The sequence below is a fragment of the Pithys albifrons genome, chromosome 2 (assembly GCF_047495875.1).
Source record: "Pithys albifrons albifrons isolate INPA30051 chromosome 2, PitAlb_v1, whole genome shotgun sequence".
Taxonomy (NCBI): domain Eukaryota; kingdom Metazoa; phylum Chordata; class Aves; order Passeriformes; family Thamnophilidae; genus Pithys; species Pithys albifrons.
Genome location: NC_092459.1, coordinates 96,423,957 through 96,446,703, shown reverse-complemented (window position 1 = coordinate 96,446,703; position 22,747 = coordinate 96,423,957). Strand labels below are relative to the sequence as shown.

Genomic DNA, 22,747 nt, shown 5'->3' with positions numbered 1-22,747 from the left:
TAAATGAATCTATTTGCTCCCAGTGGAAATCTGTCATTGATTCCATGTAGTTCTTACAGTAGGAATTTTGCATCCTATCAGGTGGTCTTAAACATTTTGTTGTGGAAAAGCCTCGCCATATGAGCTGGGAGTCCGGGAGGCTGCGTGTGCAGTCCCTCTTCAGAAAAAATGCACTCAGTCTGTTTCAGACGAGTTCCCCGAAAGATGGGTTAAATCAACTGATTGAGCTGATTTTCTCTCTTGAGGTGATATTTTATTTATATGATAAAATGCTTGGAAAGTGATTAATTTGTCAGGGGAACATCTTGTTACTGTAAATTTGCCGAATGTGTAATAAAATTGCCATAACACAGATGGGAAAATGAAGATCTTTTAAAGTGAAATAACTGAGCAGTCTGCCTACATTTTCAGCACTTAGAATTAACTTGGTTAAATTTCTTTGTCATTTTTACCCCTGGAAAAATGCAGGCTGGGGGAAAGATTTGTGGCAGATGTGTGGTGTGGGTTGGTATGTGTGGTGGATGGAGAGGACAGGAACAGACTGTGGTTTTCCTTGTGCATCAGAAGGATCTGATAGATTTATTAAATTTCTGCCAGGGTTCCTTGCTGAAGTGGATTTTTAAAAATTAAAATATACAAATCAGATACTCCTTCCCAGTAGCAGAGGATTTAAGAATAGGGGACCTTTGTGGGCACGAGCATCAAGTCACTAAGAAGTATGTGAAGTAGTGCTTTTGTGTCACTCTGTGCAGGATTGCTTTTGAATGAAAGCTGAATAGTGTAATACACTTCTTAAGTCTTTTTATAGCAGTCTCATACTGTTCAGAATGTAACATAGATTATCTAGGGGTATACTTGAAAAGTCAAAGGAAGGAATACCTTCCCCATTCCTGCGTTGCAGTGTGTAACAAGTGAAAAGAGCATTTGTGAGGGAACAGTGCCTTTTATTCATACCTTTTACTACTGCCTGTCCATCTGTCCACTGGAATGAGCCACTTATCATGCTTCTGTGTTTTTCCCTTTCAACTTAAAGAATTATTAAAGGAAAATTCAATTTTTCGTGTCCTTTTATGACAGGTAGGCTGGAAACTCTGGTCATTTGGATTAAAAACATATCCATCATCACAAGCTGACAGGTTATTATTATGTCTTCTTTGAATATATGAATCTTATCCCTATGTGTTGGAAGTCTAAGAATGAGAACTTTTTATATAAATAATTATCCTGGTAGTGATGTACTGCATACTGTTGCCATATTTTTTCACTTTTACAGCATTCTTGGCCTTATCACCCATAACATAAATCTCGGCCTCTCATATTTAATACAACCTGTAGGATAACTGTGCCTGTATAATGTACAGCCAGCCAATCCCACATCATCATTTGGCTATCATTATTTGTTGTCCTATGACAGATGTTTCAGTTGATGTCCCTTTTTGGATTTTACAGAGTGATGCAGCCATCCAGGGGTAGATGAGAGTGGCCTCTTCTAGGTGTTCACGGTGATCTCCACAAGCACCCTCAGTTTATTAAGCTTCCAACTATAGGCAGTTAAAGTCTTGAGTATATTGGTGTTATCTTGGTTGCTCATAATTTATTTTTCAGAACATCTGGCTATTCATTCCATGGAGCAATAGTAATATAAAGATTTACTGTCAGACCCTCTACTGTGTAAAGAACCAGGGAAGAAATGGAGCATATTTGGTGCTTGTTCTAAGTAGATGGTTGGTGAAATGATTTTTATTCCAGACCTCAGTCCCAGCATGATAAAAAAATGTGAATCCCAGTCTGGGAAAGTTATCATTTAATGCTCTCCTATTAATTGATCAGGGCTGATCCTCCATTTGAAGGGCATCCTGAACTTGTGCTGAAACTGATGAGACACAAAACTTCTCAGGATCAGATGCGTGTGCTGTTTGAATTTGTTGGTGCGATCCCATGGTCTCTTCAGACCAGTCTTTCTTTCACAGCTCACCCAAGGACAGTCAACTTGAGCAGAACATTTAGCTCTGCAAGAAATAAATATCTGATCCAGACTTAATACTGGTGAAATAACTGAAGCAAATACATAATTAAAATGCACCTGAAATTTGCAGTATGCAACGTGGAGTAATTAATGCTGATCTGTTCATGTAAAGCTTTTCTTGGACAAGCCTCTCAGTGACATTTTCCAGAAGAGGTGGCCACAGGTGAAGTATGTAATGATTGCAGCCTATTGATACACTCACTTTATAATTGCAAGTAGCAACATCCCTGATTGCAGTGTTATAATTGGGCAGGTACATATTTGTTACTTTAGACAATTATTCTGGAATATGCTGAATTTTGTTCTTTTTCTCCCCATGATTCCCATGAAAATCGAAGACAAAAGATAAGTGAGTAGAAACAATATCAGGACTTTGTGAGAAGCTTGTCCTGCAAAGTTGCTGGAATCGTGCAGACATTTCAGAAGTGAAAGCCATTGCCTGCTGACCTTTGCTGCTGATATCCAGAGGCAAATCTCTGACATGTAAACCCAGTGGCATAAATAGGTTTGAATTACACACAGTAGTATGTGAAGAACAAGGAACTGTGAAAAGCCAAAGGTTCATTTATTTGTTTGTAAAAATCTGTAATCACACATTAAAATCCCAGATAGACTAGAAAAGACTTAAGCTGCATAGGTTTTGCTTCTATAAATTCTCTGATTTATCTCAACATGTGATGAATTCAGTTGTCAGTACTGTGCCCAAGTAACATACTAAACTATTTGTTTTGTCTATTTTTTGTTGCCAGTGCTTCCAGAAACAAGATAAATAAAGAGTAAAATTCAATGGAAGAGGGTTTGTTTTTTTTTACAGTTTTCATTTACGATTGTTCATAGTGTAGAAATAGAAATGTTGTGCATTACAGACAGGGTTCATATCACTAAAATGGTTTAGTTTCAATAAATAAATAGATTGCTGTGCTCTCTGAGTCCTTGCCACGTCAGTGTAGTTTTCTTTGGGTGCAGTAGGTTATGGTAGTCCACCTGCATTTTGCATATCAAGAGTATCAGGACCTTAGACTCTCTGAACTCACAGGCTGGGTGAGGGAATAACACCATAGATAGAGATATGCAGAGTTTCAGAGTTGCAGGGTCTATTCCTTTGTACCCAAGGTTTTGACCCACAATGTGTTGTATTTGGAACAAATTTGATTTTGATTTTCTAGCTACTATTCCCATTAAAATAACAAACCTGATGCTGTTTATAAAATTACCCAGACAATTTAAGCAATTTGAGAATCAAGCAGTGATATTGGAGGAGACTTCTTCAGAACTCATGTTCATCTAAAGAGATGACATCTCCATTCATTGCTGTTTCACAGCAGTTAAAAATTTGTTTATGCAATGAGTTCTCATCTAATTTTATTCATTACTTGTCATATAATGAAAACTAGCACTTCTTTTTGCATTTTGTAGACTACTACTGTTCTATCACAGTATTTATTTTCCTAGTATTGTCTGCCTTTTTCGTTTCAAATCCTTAAAAAAATCCCCAAACATAACAACCTTGGGCTGTTGACAACTACACAGTGCTCACACATTACCCTGTGTGCTGCCTGACACTATTCTTGCCCTGGGGTTTGTATTTTCGAAGGCTTCACACAAAGAAATTGGGATTATTTAACAGAAAAATATACATTTTAATTTAGGACTAAGAAGAAATTTTAATTTAGTCTTAAAATAATTTTCTCATTTAGAAAAATCCTGTGTATTTCAAAAATGGAAGTCTCAAGTTTGAAGTTCAAGGCAAGTTCCTTTCTCAGACATAAATATTCAGACTTTCAGGGCATGTTTTGATCAAAGCCATGGAAAGCAAACAAACAAGGAAAATAAACTGGGTTGGAATTCCCCAGGACCATCATACAGTTTCTGTGGGTCCATGCCATGTTGTGCTGCTGACCAGCATTGGGCAACTCTTTGCCTTTCCATGTCTAGTTTTGTGCATATGCAAGACTGAGATAGGGGTACTCCCTGAAGTGTGTTAAAATCAGTAAGTTAAAGATGACCATTATTAGTAAATAGTAGCATGTTAGTAGTAATGTTTGTGTAGGTCCTTTTTTACTTTATATGTTCATTTCAAGGGGGTCTGGTCAGAGAGCATTGTGTGGGAACCAGGAGGAAAGCTGTCACCCCTAGGGCCACTTTGTTTTCAAGTCCCAGAAAAATCATAGGGATTTTTGTCATCACAACACAGCCAAAAGTAAGATATTGGCACTTCAGAGGCTGTTAAACTACTTTCAATTTTTGCCCTTAATTTTTTTGTTTCCTACAGATATTTGAATCTCATAATTTGAAAGGAATATTCTGTCCCTCGTAGAATCTTACATCTCACTCCTTTTAGTTTCCTTAGCAAAAATACAGTTTCAAGCATTCTATATGAGACCGTGACAATGTGATTTTATAGCCAGTACTGAAAGTGACTAAACTTGACAACAATTGTATTTTATGACAACCTTTGCTTTCATGTCCACAGCCTACTTTCCTATCATTGGCTGTGATTTTCTTCCTCCTTTTTTTTTCTCTCCCCTTTCCCCCAATGACTTTACTCAAATGTGAGCAGTTCTGTATCTGCACTGACGGAAAACAAATCCTTTTACCAGGAGTGCATTTTAATGGGCAGCATGCTTCACTTAAGTCACCAGAACCTAAACAGTGTAATATTCAATTTTTCCCCAACCCAGGACCAAAGCTTTTTCTTGAGAGCGATGTTCATAAGAGTAGTGGAAGAATTAGTATTACAGAACTAAACCAGATTAGGAGGGAATGTGAATTAGATTTGGTAACAGATGGTGCCATGGAAATTAAAGGTGCTTTGCGAATGGAAGCGACAGCAGCTTGCCTCTTTTCCTCTCCTGTCTCTCTCTTTCATGTGCTTGATAGACGGGTATAAATCACAACAATCCCGTCTTGACAGCCAATTTCGAGAATTTGATCTGGTTAAAGACATGGCTTTCCTGCTCCACTCACTGAAACTGGCTGCTATTTTATTTTTATACAGCACCTTGTCATATTTAGGAAAGTGGAATCACCTGCCTCCCTTTAATGAAATTTTCTTTAATTACAGTTTTAGCTCTTTAGTGTTAATTACTTTTCCATTCAGCCTGAGTTCTCAGGCTGTCTCATAGGGATGTATTTCTCTCCCCCACCCCACCTCCCTGCACTATTCATGCATATGCTTTCATTTTTCTAAAGATGCTTTTCGTTGTTGGAAGTTGTTGTCAGATCCATTATAATTAGATCCTAATTATCAAAATCATCATTATTGTGTAGGAAGAGGAAGCATTGTAAACAACTGTTAAAGTTATAGGTTCTTGTTTGACAGAGGAGAAACCTTTCAGGATATACATGAATAATAAACAAGCAAACAAAAAAACTGAAAACTCTGGGAAACATGAAGACCTGGAGAGCAAACTCTCTCCTTGAAGGAAAATCTGCCCAAGTTATCTTTCCATACCTATTCCTCAGAGTCTAATCCCTTTTTTTTCAGCAAAGATCAGATTAAAATTACCCTGTTTCAGTTTGCTTATGTAAATATTCATCTTTTCTCCTCTCATTCAGATTTCCAGATATAAAAATGACTTTTCTGATGTGTGTCAGGCTTGACTTATGATTCCCTTAATACAATTACTTTTTTGCATTTAGGGCAGCAAGTGCAAGTGAAGAGACTGCTGTGCTGTGTGGAGATGGGGAGATTCTTCTGCCATATGCATGCATTAAAAGTCCTCAGGGTGAAAGAGAAAAATAATAGACTGTACCTTAAACAAACAAACAAAGCCACACCAAAAAAAGCAAACCCCCCAAAAATCCCTCTCAAAGTAAGAGAAGATCCTTAGAGCTGGCAACTAACAGTTGGTAGAAATAAAGCTTCCTACTGGCAGTCAAATCAAATGTAGTAACAACTCAGCGACTCCCTGCTGCTTGCTGACAGCGTGGTGTAACACACTGGGACAAACATTCACTTAAAGGCTGATTGCAGGAAAACGTCATTTTCCAACTCCCCCAGTAGCTTCTTGGTTGCGTGTGCGGATGGACATGTCGGGGGATTTACAACTGGTGGCGTGTCTGGGAGAGCAGGATACCCTGGAAACAGCTGAGTGAGGGGGTGGCAGAAGGATCACTTGCTTTATAAGTTTTAGTCCTGAGTCTTTTAAGACGCTCACTCTCTGATACTATTTCTGGTGTGTTCTCTCTAATCGCTTCTCCAATTTTACAGAGCTTGGCGTGCAAATTATAATTCTGCTGTTATAAATCTGTAGAAAATCGGTGAGGGAGCTGGGTGGGGAGACAGGTACACGGTGTCCACACACCTACACTCTGCCTTTCAGCCATGGAAGGAAATTACTGCCAGAAATTGTGAAAAATCTGATGATGCAAACTTTGACTCTCTCTTGAGACTGAAGGCATTTTTTTGTCTTCTTTTTCCTTTTGGAAAGTGATGAATGACAGCTATGTCTCTCTGATCTGTAGTACCGGCTTTCTGACTAGTGCAAGTAACTGCTTTTGATGCTGTAATCATTTCAGAATAATCCCTCTTTAGAAAGCCTGTTATGTTCTTGAATGAATCCTTACTTATTTTTGTAGTTTTTTTATTTTTCTCCCTTGAGGTAGCTGAATGTAACATTTCATTTTCTTTTGCTATTTCAGCTGATTTCCCTTAATAAAAAGAATCCTCACAATAAATAGATGACTTCTTCACACTTCGCCATGTCCTCTGGGGCCTAGAGACATCAGGTGGACTACACCTGATACCACTGGAATATAAGCATAAGTAGAATGATATTCCATACAAGAAAAACACCTTTTTAATCACAGTTTTTGCTGTCTTACAACATACAATGTTGATTATTACTCTGCCGTTGGAAATAAAGTAATAAAATCTTAGCGCTTCTTGATCAGTATATTGATTAACATATGATGAGGTTTGGTCATCGTAGTAGTCACATCACAGTCTTGATTGAAAGTGTTTGGGCATGGGAAGTCTCTTGGTGTGAGTTGGTGCAGCTCTCAGCTCTTCTCTTGCTGCAGAGCTTTCTTTTTTCAAGGATGTTAATTACTGTAGCAACAAAAATTACATAGCATTAGGCTAGAAGTTAGTAAATGAGAGAAGGTAAATCTAAGGAATTATAACGATATTACTGTAGCTTCAAACCATAGCCATGTTTTAAGTGTGTGTAAATGTTAGAGGCAAAGGAGAAAAAGAGAAACTTGAAAGCTAAATATACGTGGGAAGTAATTTCTGAGGTTTAAGTTGTATCAGGACCATAACATACACAAAAAATCATACATTTCGTCCATGTATAATTTTCAGGTGTTCAGAATGATTTCCGTTCTAAGTGCCATCTACTTTTTGTGTTGTTTTCTCTTCAGCATTTTTCTCCCTCTTTTTCTTCTAAGTGTATTTGAAAACTGGATCATCAGAACATACCAAAAAGGTGTCTTTTCCTACTTGAAATGCATGAAATCCATGCAACTAGGCAAGTATTTTCTCCAGGAAATAGTCCATGGTGATGGCCTGCCTAGTAGTAACTCATAACAGCTAATGGGATATTTTCTGCATAAAACACATGTAAAAATGAAGGTCAGTTTTGCATTTTTTTATATATCTGCTTTTATTTTTTGCCTCTTAGTCAGAATTTTATTTAGTTTTATCAATGTGTTGGAGTGACATATAATGGTTATGTTGAACAACTGTGTCACTGAGGTCTGGCACCTTTTCAGGTATCTGGTGTTTTGGCTCAAAGGTGCAAAGTCTTTGAGTATTCTTTCTCGTTTACTTTTTGTTCCCAAAAGAGTACCTCATATAAAGAATAATATTTTTTCAGTTTAAAAAGATTTCAATTCTGTTGCCTGTAAGTGCTTCAGCTTTTAAATTCAGAAGAGTAATGTTACAGTCTGTCAAAACATCGAATCTGTATGCTCCAGAGCCTGTGCATGTCTAAGGAAACATTTAATTAAACCAGCATTAGTGCATCTATACAGACTTATTAAAACACTTAGTTTGTCTCAATAATATTGATTAAATAGCAGTAGTTTGTTTAATCTAAGTGTATTTTTGCTATTACTACATTACTTCCAAGTAATCAGGGTAATAGTCATCATCAGTGAAATATCACGTTAGTCATGAAGTAATGCCATAAGAATTGATTTAGACTTGGCAGGACGGAAGGCTTTCTGTCATATAGTGCCAAAGCCCGATTTGGATTATTAGAATGAGAGTTTTAAACATAATTTCTGTTCATATAAACGGGGTGTGTTTTATAGGCTTATAGGTTATTCCATATTCCAAGTATCCATTATATCAAGGAACACCTCAGACAGTTAATTATGCAAAACATCGTGTAAGTAATTACACAGTATTATTATGCATTTAACAGTTTTATTGATTTGCCAGTTGCTCACTTACAGTATTTAGAGCTATAAACAAGAGATGCTCGCCCTCAGTTGAAATAGGTCCAAGGAAATGAGCTAAAGATAAATGACAGCAGTATGTGTGTTTGCATCAGATGGAATCCTTAAATGTAGAAGCTGTCAACAGTGAGAATTTGCAACACATCGGGGTATCTCAGGATCATTTCCTTCTTGTTAACAAAGTTTATCAACCAGGCAGCATGGGGAATCGACTTGAACTAGAAAGTGAAGCAATAATGAATATTTATATATGGTGGGGGAGGAGGTTAAAGTAATTCCCCCTTATTTTTGAGGGTCTGTAGTAGTTGCAAGTCAGCCACTTGAAAATTTTGTTATTTTAAAGCTGAACAGAAAACAAAGTGCTGCCTCTCAGATGAGGTGCAAATGTGAAGGGCCTCAGATAATGGTTTATTTGACTTTTGTTAAGCTAAAAATGACCGCACAGAGTCTTCTAGTGTTTGGTGTGTAGGAAGTGCTTTAGCAGAGCTTGGTCGATTGCATACTGGGCAGTAATAACTGCTGGGGAAACTGGATCCTCTGTCAGCAGCCATCAGCTACCTCAGGCCACTGCTGGTAACAACATGATGGCTTCAAGCATTGCTTCCTCTGTTCCGGCTGCTGGTGGCTGTGACAGCTGCTCTGGAGCAAGGCATTGGCTTGCTTTGCTTTCCCTTACCAAGGTGAAGTGGTGAAGGCTTCAAGAAAACATAAAAGAAGAAAAGCAATGAAATATTCAACATTTCTTGAAAGAAAGAACAGCAGCAACAAAAAACCCCATCACAGCTGTTCTGTTTTGCATAGGGTACTCCTTACTGTGTGGTTGTACATGGGTGTTTATTAATGAAGACTGCACATGTAATAACAGTTTTGTTTGTTTGTGCATGGGACAAGATTAGCAATACTTTTCAATTAATGATCTAATCCACTACGTTAACCAAGCAGGCCTTACTATATTTCTTATTAAAAGAAGAAATCCTTTCTTTTCCTTCCTCCAACTAAGCCAGTGCACCTTAATGCAATGATGATATGTTAGACCAAGCAGTTGTCAAAGCATCGTATTACTGTGATGCCATAATGACACCCTGTCTCTGTAAAGTAGTCATGTTTTCTCAAATCACACGTTGCACCGTTGATTTCTGACATGACACTTCATTCAGTCACTTCCCTTTTCTTCAGCATCTCCATTCTCTGACAATAGCAGCTGGTGCCCATTTTCCTACTAAGTGATTCACATTTTGCCACTTTACTAGAGAGCAATTAGCTGAAGCAGAAAAAAATGCTCAATGTAAAGCAGCTCAGCTGAAATTGTTACTCAGCTCTTTAACAGGACCCGGTGAATGTCTTGAGGTGTTGTCGTGGGCGTCGGTGCGAGAAACAGCATTTTCCTTTCTTTGCACACAAACGTTTTTTCCCTGTTACATTCAGAGAAAGCAAGCATGGGAATTCACTGGAATATGCTGCTGTTTTTTGTCTACTGAGTTTTAGTGTAGACCTGTGAAATGATACTGAAAGTAAGACAGTATTTAAAAGGAAATCTTGTATTTACAGTCAAAGCGAGGATCTGGCTTCCGTTCCTGTCTCTGCATCTGACTGACTACTGTGTCACCTAGACCAAGAGATTCTTTAATGTGTTGGCTTTCATGGTTAAAGTATGAGGATAGCAAGACCTTTTTTGTCTACATCCATGTGAGAGAAGTGTATTGAAGGAAAATCAGATGGGTTGCACTGTTAGCATGAAAAGTACCTAGGTGTGCATAGCACCACCTGCCTTGCTGATGCTGCCACAGAGTAGCTGTCATTTCAAATGTCAACTGCTAACAACCTATTCTGATGTTCATGGAAATAGGGTGATTCTCTCTTCAAGAAAAGAAAAAAACTTCGTGTGCAGGTAAAAGTGGAGTTTTGTGTTGATCTGTAGTAAAAGTGCTCACTTCAATTATTGTGACTAATTATCACTGTCGCTGATATCACCAGCGCAGCTCTGAAGTAATGAATGAGACTGTAAGCAGAGCTTTTCCTATTTGAAAAGGGAGCATGAAATGTGTTCATGGATTATGAAGTATCGGCATGGTGTTTTGACCTCCTTTGGATATTGGTAATAAGATGAGGGAAAAGTAACTTTGTGAAGCAATTGCATGTATGGATGGAATATAAAGAGCTCACAGTGGCTTGAATGAGGTTTTCTTTTTTAAGGCTATATGCTGTAATCAAATGCAGTTAATTTTTGCACTCCACTTGTATATTGTTACTGATTTAGCCAGTGTCAGCACTGTCAATATCATTAGTAATGTGGCAGGTAGATGGAAATATGAATGTGATTGCATTAATAAATTCTTAATATATTCAGTCTTTCATAAGCACATAGCATTACAATTTGTTCACTATTGTTTAAGACCATTTTAAAGCAGGAGTTGCATATTGAAGTGTTCTATCATTGTACCTTTCTACCAGCAGTTCCTGGCTTCAGGTCTTACTGAAATGAAGATTTTGTGAAGTAAATTTAGTAGAGATGTTAAGATTTGTGCTGTATAGTGCACATCACCCAAGGCTTACATCACCCTCTGTATTTTCTCTTGTACATGGGGATGGAAACGCTTCTAGAACGAGTTAGTTCTTTCTCTAAAGTTACTGAAAGGAAAGTTTACCTGCGATCTCCCAGTTGTTAGAACTGGGACAGCCCATCATAAAAGGTGCTGCCATTTATTTAGCTTAAAATGTAGTAAAGAAAAAAAAACAACCCCACCAAGGCTTTAAAATAAATACTGTACGTTTTTATATGACACATGTTATTTCTATTCATAAACCTTAACTAAATTTAGATTTTTATTAATCCAATGTGACCTAAAAATTTTGCATTAACAGCACAATGTGGAATTGGGCTTATTCTCTTTGAATGCAGATAAAGCCATCATCTTGAAAATAGCTCTTTCTGATAAAAAGGTGTTCTTTTGAAATAAAGTCTTATTCACTACATTCCTCTTAGAGTTAATGTGAATTTTAGTGCCTCTAATTTTAGATTGAAGTGAGGTCTAGAATAAAACCCACCGGCTGACAATTGAATTTATAGATAGTTGTGAATATTTCAGGCTTGAATAATAGAGCTGTAGAATTTCAGACACAGAGAGGAAGAGAGAATTAAGCTGCAACTGTAGTTTTAGACTATAATGCAATGGTGTCTAGGAATTCTTCAGTGTAACGAGCTAAGTAGTAATTAGGAGGGAACTGAGGGAGGGATTTTACAGAGATCTAGCTTAGGCATTATTCCAAATGTTCAGCATGATAATTTGATGGTGGTCACACCTGCCATCCGTCTTAGATGGCTCTTGAATTACTTTTGTTCAGTAAGGAAGGAGTGAAAGCCGTAGGTGTCTGTTGCCCACCCACAGCCAGTACCCAGCTTGTCTCTGTTTCACCTTCCAGGGATCGAGCAAGTTTTTGTTCTCGGAGTCAGGCGCTCTTGTTTTTGCTTTTTCTTGGAATGGTTAATGTTTGAACTGCATTTGTGCTTTGCCAGTGTGCACCAAATCTAGTGTGTACTGTTAAAACTGGAGCCAAAAGCAGCTCTGTCTTGGTTAGTACCAGAAACTGCCACTTCAGAAGCATCATCAGACTGGCTTTAGCCTGGGCAGCACTGGTGATCAGATTTTAATGCTTGTTGAACTGAGGTTCTATTTTGGTTCTAACTGCTTGGATTGGGAGATATCCACTTTTGTACTGGCTAAAACAACATGCATTTGACCAGCTAATTAATTGCAAATGTGTTTTTCTGAAAGGGGAAGGGTGACATTCGAGCTCATTATTGCACAAATTAGATAAAAAAATCAGCAGTGGGAGTCTATACAAGAACGTACCATCAAGCTGGTTATGACAGACTGTAGGCAGTGACTCCTGGTGCTCTATTTTGAGACTTTGTACGTGAAGTCTCAGCAGAAGGGAGGTGAAAAGAGAACCAAGTACCTGTTTAGGCAATAGAAGAATCTTAGTGTGTAGAAAAACAACATAAAAAATTAGTTGGTAGAATGTGAAAGTTAGTTGATAATTTTAATCATAGCTGTGTAAAATTCAGTGTTGAAGAAAGAGGAGAGACAGAGAGACACCATGTTTTAGTACCCTAATAACTCCTAACTCTAGTCTGAGACCGTAATGTATGTGAGAGCGGTCCAGTAATTATAAGGTAATAAGTGGAGTGGTGGTGTAAGTGCTCTAAATTAAAAGGAATCCACAGAGCTGCTGTAAGTCAGTGCCGACCCGCTTTCTTTCAAACATTGACTTGAGAAAAGTGCTTAGCCCAGAGTGCAAGTAGAAAGACAAGAGAGAGCTATCTATTAATTACAGCGCTCATTAACAGTGACGGCTACAAGGCAGCAGATGCAGAAGAAAAGTCACACGCTACTGCAGGCTGGCAAGGGGATTTTCCCCCCTCCAGTTCTTGAGGAAAGGACAACACAAGCAGGTGGTCCAATGTAATAAGATATTTTCACAGCTTTAACCTTCCCATTTCCTTGGTTTATTTGCTGACACCAGAGAGCTTGCTCCTTCCACCTCCCCAGATAAGCACCAATTTTAAGTTTAGAGAGTAACATTTCTGTACATCAATGTGGCTGTTTTCCAAATTCGCATGTTGTTTGCTTTCAATAGAAATTTACAGTAATAATTATAATTGAGAGGTTCTGACTAAGATCATGGGCACTGATTTTAGGGTGAATCTCATCCTAATCAGATATCTTTAGTGAAGAGTCAGGTTTCTATCTCAGTTACCCTCACTGGAAAGGAAGCCAACTCTAGATTTATGTCTGTTTTCCATTGATGAATGTGATTCCAGATGAAGTAGAAAAATATTTTTATTTTTCATTTTTGAATGCAAAGAAATGGAAAAGTGAAGACAAGATCTCAAAAATTATCTTTGAATGTTAGAGTCAGTCAAATTGTCTGGACTCATATGTTTGCTTTGAAAACATGAATCCATAGCTCCAGGTGGGGTAGTTGCTTTTCTGCAGTTAATGTTTCTAGAGAAATGCTCATAACTGTCATCTGTACTTTGGCAGCTTCTGAGAGTACTGTCAGGAAAATGCTGGATAGACCATTTGCTACTGTGGTCTCATAATCACAACTGTAGAAAATGAAGGTAGTATCTGATTTGGAGCTTTCCAATTATTATTTTTGCTTTGTTCAACCTAACTTAAAATGTGTTTAAAAATAATAAAATACTTGGGGATGGAAATAGACAAAGATTTACCCCCTAACCCTGCTGCAGAAAGCAAATCTTTCAGATGTATGATTTTATTTCAGATGCTTAATTCTGAAAATGTGAGAACTGAGAAGGCAGAATTTCACCTTCTGAAAGACAAAACTTTTATGTAAAATTTCCTCTAACATATTTTTTTAATCCAAAAACGGAACACGTAAAATGTCAGAGCGTATAGAGCTGCAGATATATGGGATAGTGGCACAGTTATTACTGGTTAGTCTGAGGATAATGGCTAGAAAGTAATTGCAGCCAGAGCTGATGAATCATTTCACTTAGATTTTGTGAAAATGGAGTCCAGCCTTAATTATTTGTTAGATTTCCCCGTTGATGTGCTACTCCGTTACTAAATAGCTGTATCTATAATAAAGCAATATTAATAAAGAAAAAAAAAGATTGCAAGAGACTTGCTCTTCAATTCTGGGATCAGATCAATAGATGATGGATACATGTTTTAGTCAAGGACCTTGACAAATATTAATTGCAGAGTGATCAGACTTGGAAATATTTGTTGCTGATAATGATGGAATTTTCAGAAAGAAAGTACAGATTGAAAAATGAAGACATTGAATAGCCAAGTCATCTAATAAGATTTTTAAAATTTTTTGACTTGCTGGATGACAAGTTCAGAATTTAGAGTTGATGTGAAGTTGACATGTAGCCTAGAGGGCAGGTGGAAGGGGACAACAGTCGGATTTGGTCTCTTTAAAGTTTTTGTTTACTGCCTGTCTGGAGCTTTGACAAAGCTCTGTCATGCCCTTATGCTGATTACCTTCATGTAGAACAAGAAGTATTGACTAATGAATGAATGATGTGCAGTCCCTAACCCTTCCAGAGCAGCCTTAAAGAGCACTGTCTTTAATACACAGATTCTTCTTTCTCTCTCTCCCCACTCCAGGCTTCTCTGCAGAATGTCAAGCAAAGATCGACACATTGATTCTAGCTGTTCGTCGTACATCAAGACGGAACCGTCGAGCCCTGCCTCTCTGACGGACAGCATCAACCACCACAGCCCCGGTGGCTCCTCTGACGCCAGCGGGAGCTACAGTTCCACCATGAATGGCCATCAGAACGGGCTGGACTCACCTCCCCTCTACCCTTCGGCCACGGGGCTTGGGGGCAACGGGCCGGTCAGGAAACGGTATGACGACTGCTCCAGTACCATCGCTGAAGATTCACAGACCAAGTGTGAATATATGCTGAACTCGATGCCCAAAAGACTGTGTTTGGTGTGTGGTGACATTGCATCAGGGTACCACTATGGAGTGGCTTCCTGCGAAGCCTGCAAGGCTTTCTTCAAGAGGACAATTCAAGGTTGGTTATTCTTTTAAACTTCTTTCTTTCTTTTGCCCACAATGAAAAAGTGAAGTCTCAGACTGAATCCTGCTAGGCCTTTAGACTGTGTGCATTTTTATCCTGCTACTGTGTGGTCCTACAGATGCTGCTCATGGAAAAGCCACCTTGGGCTTCTTTGGGAGTTCTGTCTGTCATATTAAGGCCACTGCCATGTTTATTTTGATTCTGAAAAATAGGAAAACGCTGGACCTATCCAGTGCACAATCAGATTTGTTTTCTTTGTCCCAGTTTCTCATGGATTCCTGTAAATGATTGTTGTGAAGAAAGCAGAGCATTTGCTGAAAGGTAGCATTGTATACCTCTTGAACACACCTTTTGGCACACAGGGATCATGTTGTGCTCCTAGTTACACCACTACCGTACTTATATTGTTACAGAAATCCAGTTTATTTTTGTTAAAACACCAGCTTATTTAAAACTGGTACAATTGCTTTGTGCTTGCGAGTATTTGAATAGTTGGTCTTTCACCCACTATATGCAGTGGCCTTAAGTGGGTTTAACAAATAATTGTAAGATCACATTCTAAGGAGGGTAAGTTGGCAGCTTTTGGTCTCTGCTCGGTACTTTGTACTAATCTGCTCTTGATACCTGTTACAAATATGCCACATATTTTGGCATAAATTAGTATGAATGGGATAATTTGCATGACTGCTTTTGCTAGCTTCAGAACCTATGGAGACAAAATAACCTTCTACTTTGATTTAGATATCATCCTTTCAAGTAAAATTGAAGGTGCTTTATTTAAAGAACATGAGGCCAAGCTTGGCCTGTACAGGAATGCAGTGTCACATTAAATTAAATTCAGACTTCACAGACTAAAATTAGGTTGCTAAGTCCAAATTTAAGCTCCTCAATAAAACCAGCTTGATTTTCATACATGTTGAGCTCCTGGAATTCTCAGGAAAGACAATGCGATCTGGTGATATACCTTTCTTTTTAAAATGAACATAAAGTGAACTTCAGTTTATAATTTCACATAACCCAAAATTTGAAATATTTGGTCACATTTTCTTAAATACAGTATTTCCATATTTAATGTAAAATTAATATGGAAAAATAATGAATGTCATTTTGATTTATCCAGTGCTGAGGCAATGACCATCTTGTTCTTACATCCATTGTACTGGTGGAAGGATTTGGGCTTTATACCAGCATGAAGTACCCATTTTGACTGCCATATAGCCACTGAAAAGAAACATTAGACTTCAGTTGTTCTGATGGAGCTGAGTGTTAACACTGTTTACAACCAGTAAACAAAGATACCTGTGAAGATTGATAGTGGTGGCCTGGGCTCATGTGTAAAATGAGCACCCATGCAGAAACAGTATGTTCATTTCAAGTCTCTATTTTGGAAAAAGTAGGAAAAAAAGGGCAGGTGATTTCAGTGGATCTTCAAGAACATTTTCAGAAAAGCTCAAAAAAGGTTCCCACTGAAGCAATTTGTATTTTGTGGTTGCTGAACTTCAAGCACCAATTTCAACTAGCAACTCTGCTTTTATAAAAGGTATTTAATTACTGTGTAATTGCTGTTCTACAGGACTGAATTGATGCATGATTGTTTTAGTTGTATTTTGAGCACTAAAAAAATACCACAGAAACATTAACTGATTGAAGTGTTGACTTCTGGCAGCAGTAGGTAACCTGCAATTTTACACCACACCACAGACAGCAAGTTTCTGGGCATGGAGGCACAAGACAGGGACGTCATTCTCCAGATTAGCAACCTGGACTTGGCTGTGCAGTTCAAGTTAGAACTGGCAGCTGTGCAAAAAGTCTCAGTGCTGTTAGAGCAGTAGCTGCATCAGCAGGTGACACTGCTGTGAAGACAAAAAAAAAATAACGCAGTAAGGCAAAACCAAGCTTTGAATGGAAAAACAATAATGAAGAAACCAAGAATAGGAAGTATGTTACCACCGTAATGTCATGGCAGCATCTTTAGTAACGGTGCTGACTAACCTGGCACAACTACTGAGAATTTTCAGATACCAGCCAAGTAATTGGAAGCTACTTACTTTGGTGAATCAAACCATGAATTGTGGTAAGTGACAAAAAGTATGTAAGAAAAAGGTCATGTTTTGAATGGGGGAGTTCTACTTTTAGGCTTGCATGAAGAGTAATTCCCCTGAGGTTTCTTTGCTCTAATTGATAAAATTTACTCCCAGTGTTCTGAAGGTCATTCTTCCCTGTACCCCATTCCACTTCCTCATTCATATCACTTTCTTGCTCTGCTTGTTTTAAGTTGATTGCTGCATAATTCCCAGTAAGAAAAAAGGAAAACAGAAAAAAACAAATATAAAATAGAAGTCCAGGCTGCCTGAAGAGTCAAATACTGTAACTGTGCATGTGTAAGGATAACTTGGCTCAAAGAACTGCTTACTTTGAATGCTAATAACTTAATTGTGATGGTAGTTAATTACAGATATAGTGAAAAAAAGTTTTATTTCCCAAATGCTTGTTGGTCATTCACCAGTTTACTAAGGTAGCTCAGACTTTTAGATCTTAAGTGCTGCTTCTGTTGATGTCATGGGCACACCTGCCTTGACTTCAGAGGGAGGAAGACTGAGCTGATAAAGCGAATTGTGAGGCACATCTTGTGTTTATGTTAGGCCCGATGTCTTTTCCACTGAGTCAATGGGAGTCTTTCCATTCTTTCCATTTCAGAGTTGTCTCTGGAAATATTAGTAGGGGAAGGCCACAGGCAGCTGCTCAGGGAGCCAGCACAGTATGTGTACACCACCAGCATCTAACATGAGACAGAAGTGAAGTGTATCATAGGATACTTAGTAGCCCCTACACAAAGCAAATATCACTCTAATCTAGAGTATAAACTTATTTTTAAGGGTAATGGAGATTATAATTCCCTTTCAGATTCAGAAATTTATCTAAAAATACATGCATTCATGGATGATTGTTTATCCTCTTCTTCTTCCTGCCTCTTGGAATCCCTACAAATTTTGTTTAAAGTTAAGAAATTTAATTAACCCTGTTTGGAATTAGAAGGAGTAATTCTGTCTTTTTTGAACACAAATATTCTTAACATAGTACAAAAATACATTTGAGGTTGTGGTAAAGAATACATAATTATGATAAAAATCAATCATATTATAAAAAATCCGAAACAAGAAATTACGTGGCTAAAAAACCCTCAAACAAACCAGAACAAATCCCACCAAAAAGAGCTCAATATATAAAATCAGTGTCTTCTTAGGTCACAGTAGAATCCAGTGATGTTCTGCCCCATTTGTGACATGTAAGGGATGGGAGAACTGGATGTTCTCTCTGCTCAGCCTAATACTCACTGAACTGCAGCTCTCAGTTTGCTTCTGGGATAATTTGCATGGTGGCTGCTTGCAAAAGTCTCACAGAAATACACACACAGCCAAATCTCCCCAAAATTGGCTTAACATCAGGGATAGCAGAAAATAGCAACATCTAAAAATAGTTACAGGTCCATTGATTTTTGGGTCTCTTCACAGTTTTTGCTGTGTACTGTATTATCCTGAAAAGTCCAAGCTTTCATTAAAAGAAAGAGAAGAAAAAAAGAGTTTTCATTTGTCAGCTGGATGCCAAGTCTTGTGTTCAGCACAGAGGTCTTGTACTTACTAGATATTTTGTAGTGAATATTTAGTGTAAATACGTTTCTCATAATTTTTATTTGCTCAGTTATCAAAAAGGCTAGTATGTACACATTTTGCATTAATAATATGTAATTACTCAGTGCCTGTAACTTAAACATTTCAGCAAGTGGATTGAAATGGTATTCTTGTTTTCAATAGAAGGATGATAGGACTTACAGATTCAAAGACATCTTATTATTCTGTTTTATTTTACCATTTATCTCTCTAAAATAATGGGCTGCATCTACAAAATTTTCTTCCTCCCTCCTTCCAAGTCATCAGGACTGCTGTTTTTGGACTCTTTAAAAAACTAGCACGAAAAGACAGCATGTAAAACCTGTGTATTGACATGCTGCCTTTTCATAGGGCTTGTTGCAAAAGTCTCAGAGCTTACTTTTTATTTCCTAGGATAGTGTTTGAATTTTCCCTGCAAATGCTCAAATACTTTGCCTTCAGTAGTCCTTGTAGTTCTTGGACTCTGGGGGTTTTTTTGTTCATATGTTTGTTTTTTTCAGGAAAAACTGTTGGATGAACAGTCTTCTGTTTGTTCACAGGGTGAGTAAAGCAATAGATAGTAAGAAGCCCAGTAATCACAACCTTCACTGTTTCATTTAAGAGCTTCATCCCTGAGAGTTGGTGCCTGTCCCTGTCCCCTGATGCAAAAAAGGAACATTCTTTCCTTGAAGTACTGTTGTCTTTTTGGTCATTACATGAACTAGACCAAGTCTGCCATCTGATTTTTAGCTGCTCAGCTAAGAGTCTTCAGCTCTACAATTCTGCAGTGATGCCCTATTGTCTTCAAAGCCTGCCCAAACTGCTTTGTACTTTGTTCACCTTTTTGGTTACTCAGAATTGTTTTTAATCCCTCCAGTGTTAGATTTTTCAACTCTCTTTCGAATGTTGACCCATTACTGAGCCAATTAGATCTGTAAATGTACAAACACTTTACAGTAAATACTTTTTTTTAAAATCAGGAAGTTTTAATCAGAAAAGTTAGAACTAGCTGTGTACATTCAGATAAGGCAACATAAAGTTTGGTTCAAAGCTGGACATGATTGAAGTGACTTCCAGAGGGTATTTTACATGTCTGAAAGCTGACTTCTGTAATACATTTTTGTTGAGGAAATGAAAGCAAATTAAGCAAGATTTTATGGCTTTTCAGTGTCTTTGCTGGTGGCTAAGATTATTGTTGTTTTATAGAGAGGAAGGGTGGGGGCCCACATCTTGGTGCACTGCCCTGTGGACCTTGGCTCTGGTGTAAAGATGGCAGCCCTCCAGGGAACCGAACACTAAATGTCACCTGAATCCATCATTACCTGATTAAATCATTCACCTTCCTTATATAAGTGAAAGTCTGTGCATCAGCATTTCTTTCAAAGAATATTTTAAGCAAGCAGTGATAGATATCTCCCCTTTTCCCCTGATTTCTCTCTGCCTGTGGGCCAATCAAACCAGCGAGTATTTTTAATTTCTTTCAAAACATCTTTTAATCCTGTCATAATGTCATTACATAGCTACAGCAGCCAAACAAAATGAGACAATAAATTATAAACACGCTGAAATCTGAGAACTAGAGAGAAATTTAAAAGTATACAAATTGTTGTCTCCATTTTATGATCTCTGCTTTCCTTACAACCTTGAAAATTATATGAAGCATTTAGATTATTTGGAAATAAGAATAAGCATCCTGATTAGTGCATGGCTGATTTGAACCCATCAGAAATACTGAGAAAGAAACATGATGTACAAGTAGTGCTGGTATTACAATAGCATGTATCATAGGCCTGGATATCTATTTGTTATGAACATCTCTGAAAGCCTCCAGCCCACTGACAAAGCCCTGTCCAGTTTAAAACTAGAGACATGTGAAGTCTCAACTAACAAGTGACTTATTTTAATGTTTCTATAACTTTTTAATGACCTTTTTTTTACTGCTGTGAAAGTCACTTGGTTTGCAGCTTTATATACTGAGATTTTCTGTGTTCTCATAAACAGTGACAATCTTCCATGCTGCCTTGGTAGAATTTATCAAAACTGATCTAGATAAGATACCAAATGTAAGATAAGGGACCAAATGTATATGGTTTGGTCTTTCTGACTTGAACAGCTCTCAAGTGTCTCCCAGGTGGCAGGAGATCAGTTCCCTCTGTGTTTTTAAAGTGTTGATTCTCTCTTAAGGTGACTTAAATATCCTTCATTTCAGTTGAAGATAATGAAGTTACCTCCAGTTGGAATCAAAGTTAGTTGGGCCCTGAAAGGTTCAGCATGCACTAATATCAGCCTTGTACTGAAATTTTTTTATGATGCTGGAAATCGTTTACCTCGAGTTAGAGACTGATGCAAAAATGTCATGCAGTCAGACCGACCAGCATCACCTTCACGTTTTTGATTGAAATCACCGTGTTGCTTTCTCATAATGAAAGAAAATTAAAAAAATACTTTACAAGTTCTAACTGCATTATAGCTCAGTAAGGCAGTACACTGATTTCTTTAAAGCAGCTCAACAGAGTGATGTAATTTAAAATGTACTTTTAAGCTGGCTGTGTCCCTCTGTCAAATACCATATTGTGCTGCAGAGTTGTTTAAAACTGGATGTTCCTCCTGAATTCCTTATTTTAACAGAATAGGTCACATAACCAACAAAGATGAAACATAATCCTCCACATGTGGTCCTGTCATCTGAAAAATATTTAGGAGAAAACAGACATTTAGGAACAAATTTTTAAATGTTCTGTAACTGTCTGTACAGTATTGTTTCTAAAGTCATTTGTTTGAAAAATTATGAATACAGTCAACCTTTGGTTTAATCATCTCTAGATGCCCTGTAGTAGGATTCGTAGGTCTATAATTCATAGACCTATCTGCAGTGTCATTGGAATCCATCTGAGGATTTGCCAGCCAGCACTGGATTTGGTTAGGTTCAAATCCAGCCTCATTCCAACCTGATCCCATTTCTGAAACCTTATCAATAGACTCATGCTTAAATTCAGCTGAGTTACGACTGCAAAGGAGGGAGCAGAGTCTGGAAGAACTGAAGCTTTCACCTGAGAGAAAATATTTTTACTTTCCTTGGTTCAGCTTTACTAAGACCTATAAACATCAGATAGATTTTTCAGTCTATCTATTTCCCCCTATTTTTCTTTTCCTAAGTTAGCCTGTTACTCTTTATTTGCAAGAGCACCTACTTCTCAGTTTCTCAGGATCTATTAGTTTCTATTCTGGATGGATTATGTATCAAGGTGTGACCTAACATGTAGTTCACTCTCTGTTGGCTTAGATTCTCTCTTGTCTCTCTTTCTACCACTCCTCTTATATTAAATCCTGGAAGATCTATGGCTGTAATCCTGGCTGCTCTTCATTTTCAGAGTTTTCATGTGTACCAGCCCTCAGACAAACAGGTGTATTCATTTGGGTCTGTCACCCAGGAAAAGAGAGCATGAAGGTGGTACTTTGGTTAAATCTCACTGCAGAAGGACTTAAATCCAGTGGTGCAGTAGTTTCTATGAAGAATAATGAAAACACTTGTTTTTTAAATACCAGTTTTTGGAAAAAAGATTTAAGTTACAGGAGGTCAAAGAGAAAGTTTGGGAGAAAAATGGAGCATTATTCAATATAAAAAAAGAGATAGTTAAATGAAGTTTCATGAGCTGATTATAGCATAAAATTGTTACATTGAAGGATTGTTGGTTGGTGTGGTTTTCTCAGGTTTTTTTTTTCTGAACCTGCATTACCACACAGTAATAGTTTCAGTACTGGTATCTTCAGTATTCCTTCTGCTTTTTTAAGTGGCTCATGGCTACTCTTTCCAAGCATGTTTTCACCCTGTATCTCAGTCTTCCTCATATCTTCTACTTGTCCAAAGATTTTCTGAGCCGTATTCCAATAGCTCGTAGCAATCCTTTTACGTCTCTAGTGTTATAATGTCAAATATTGCAGTATGAAAAGGGAAATAAATTTTCTGCTAAGACTTGCCGTGTGCAGCTTCTATTTTTGTCAGTGTTGCTGGGAGACCCCCGTTTCAGCCTGTCCCACAGACAGCAGCCTGTTTCTAGAGCCATCTTCTCCTTCTTGGTATCTTTAAGGTTTTAAAGCTGT

At 37.8% G+C, this 22,747-nt stretch overlaps 1 protein-coding gene across 23 annotated transcripts in view; it reads left to right on the top strand.

The window, feature by feature from the left end:
- The window catches only part of ESRRG (estrogen related receptor gamma), a 395,543-nt gene that overhangs the window by 256,223 nt on the left and 116,573 nt on the right, over positions 1–22,747 (top strand). For all 23 annotated transcript variants that reach the window (XM_071578851.1, XM_071578763.1, XM_071578716.1 and 20 more), the window contains one exon: positions 14,578–14,993. In XM_071578851.1, the coding sequence (XP_071434952.1) occupies positions 14,591–14,993 (403 nt within the window). In that variant the 5' untranslated portion in view covers positions 14,578–14,590. The remainder of the gene's footprint in view (positions 1–14,577; positions 14,994–22,747) is intronic.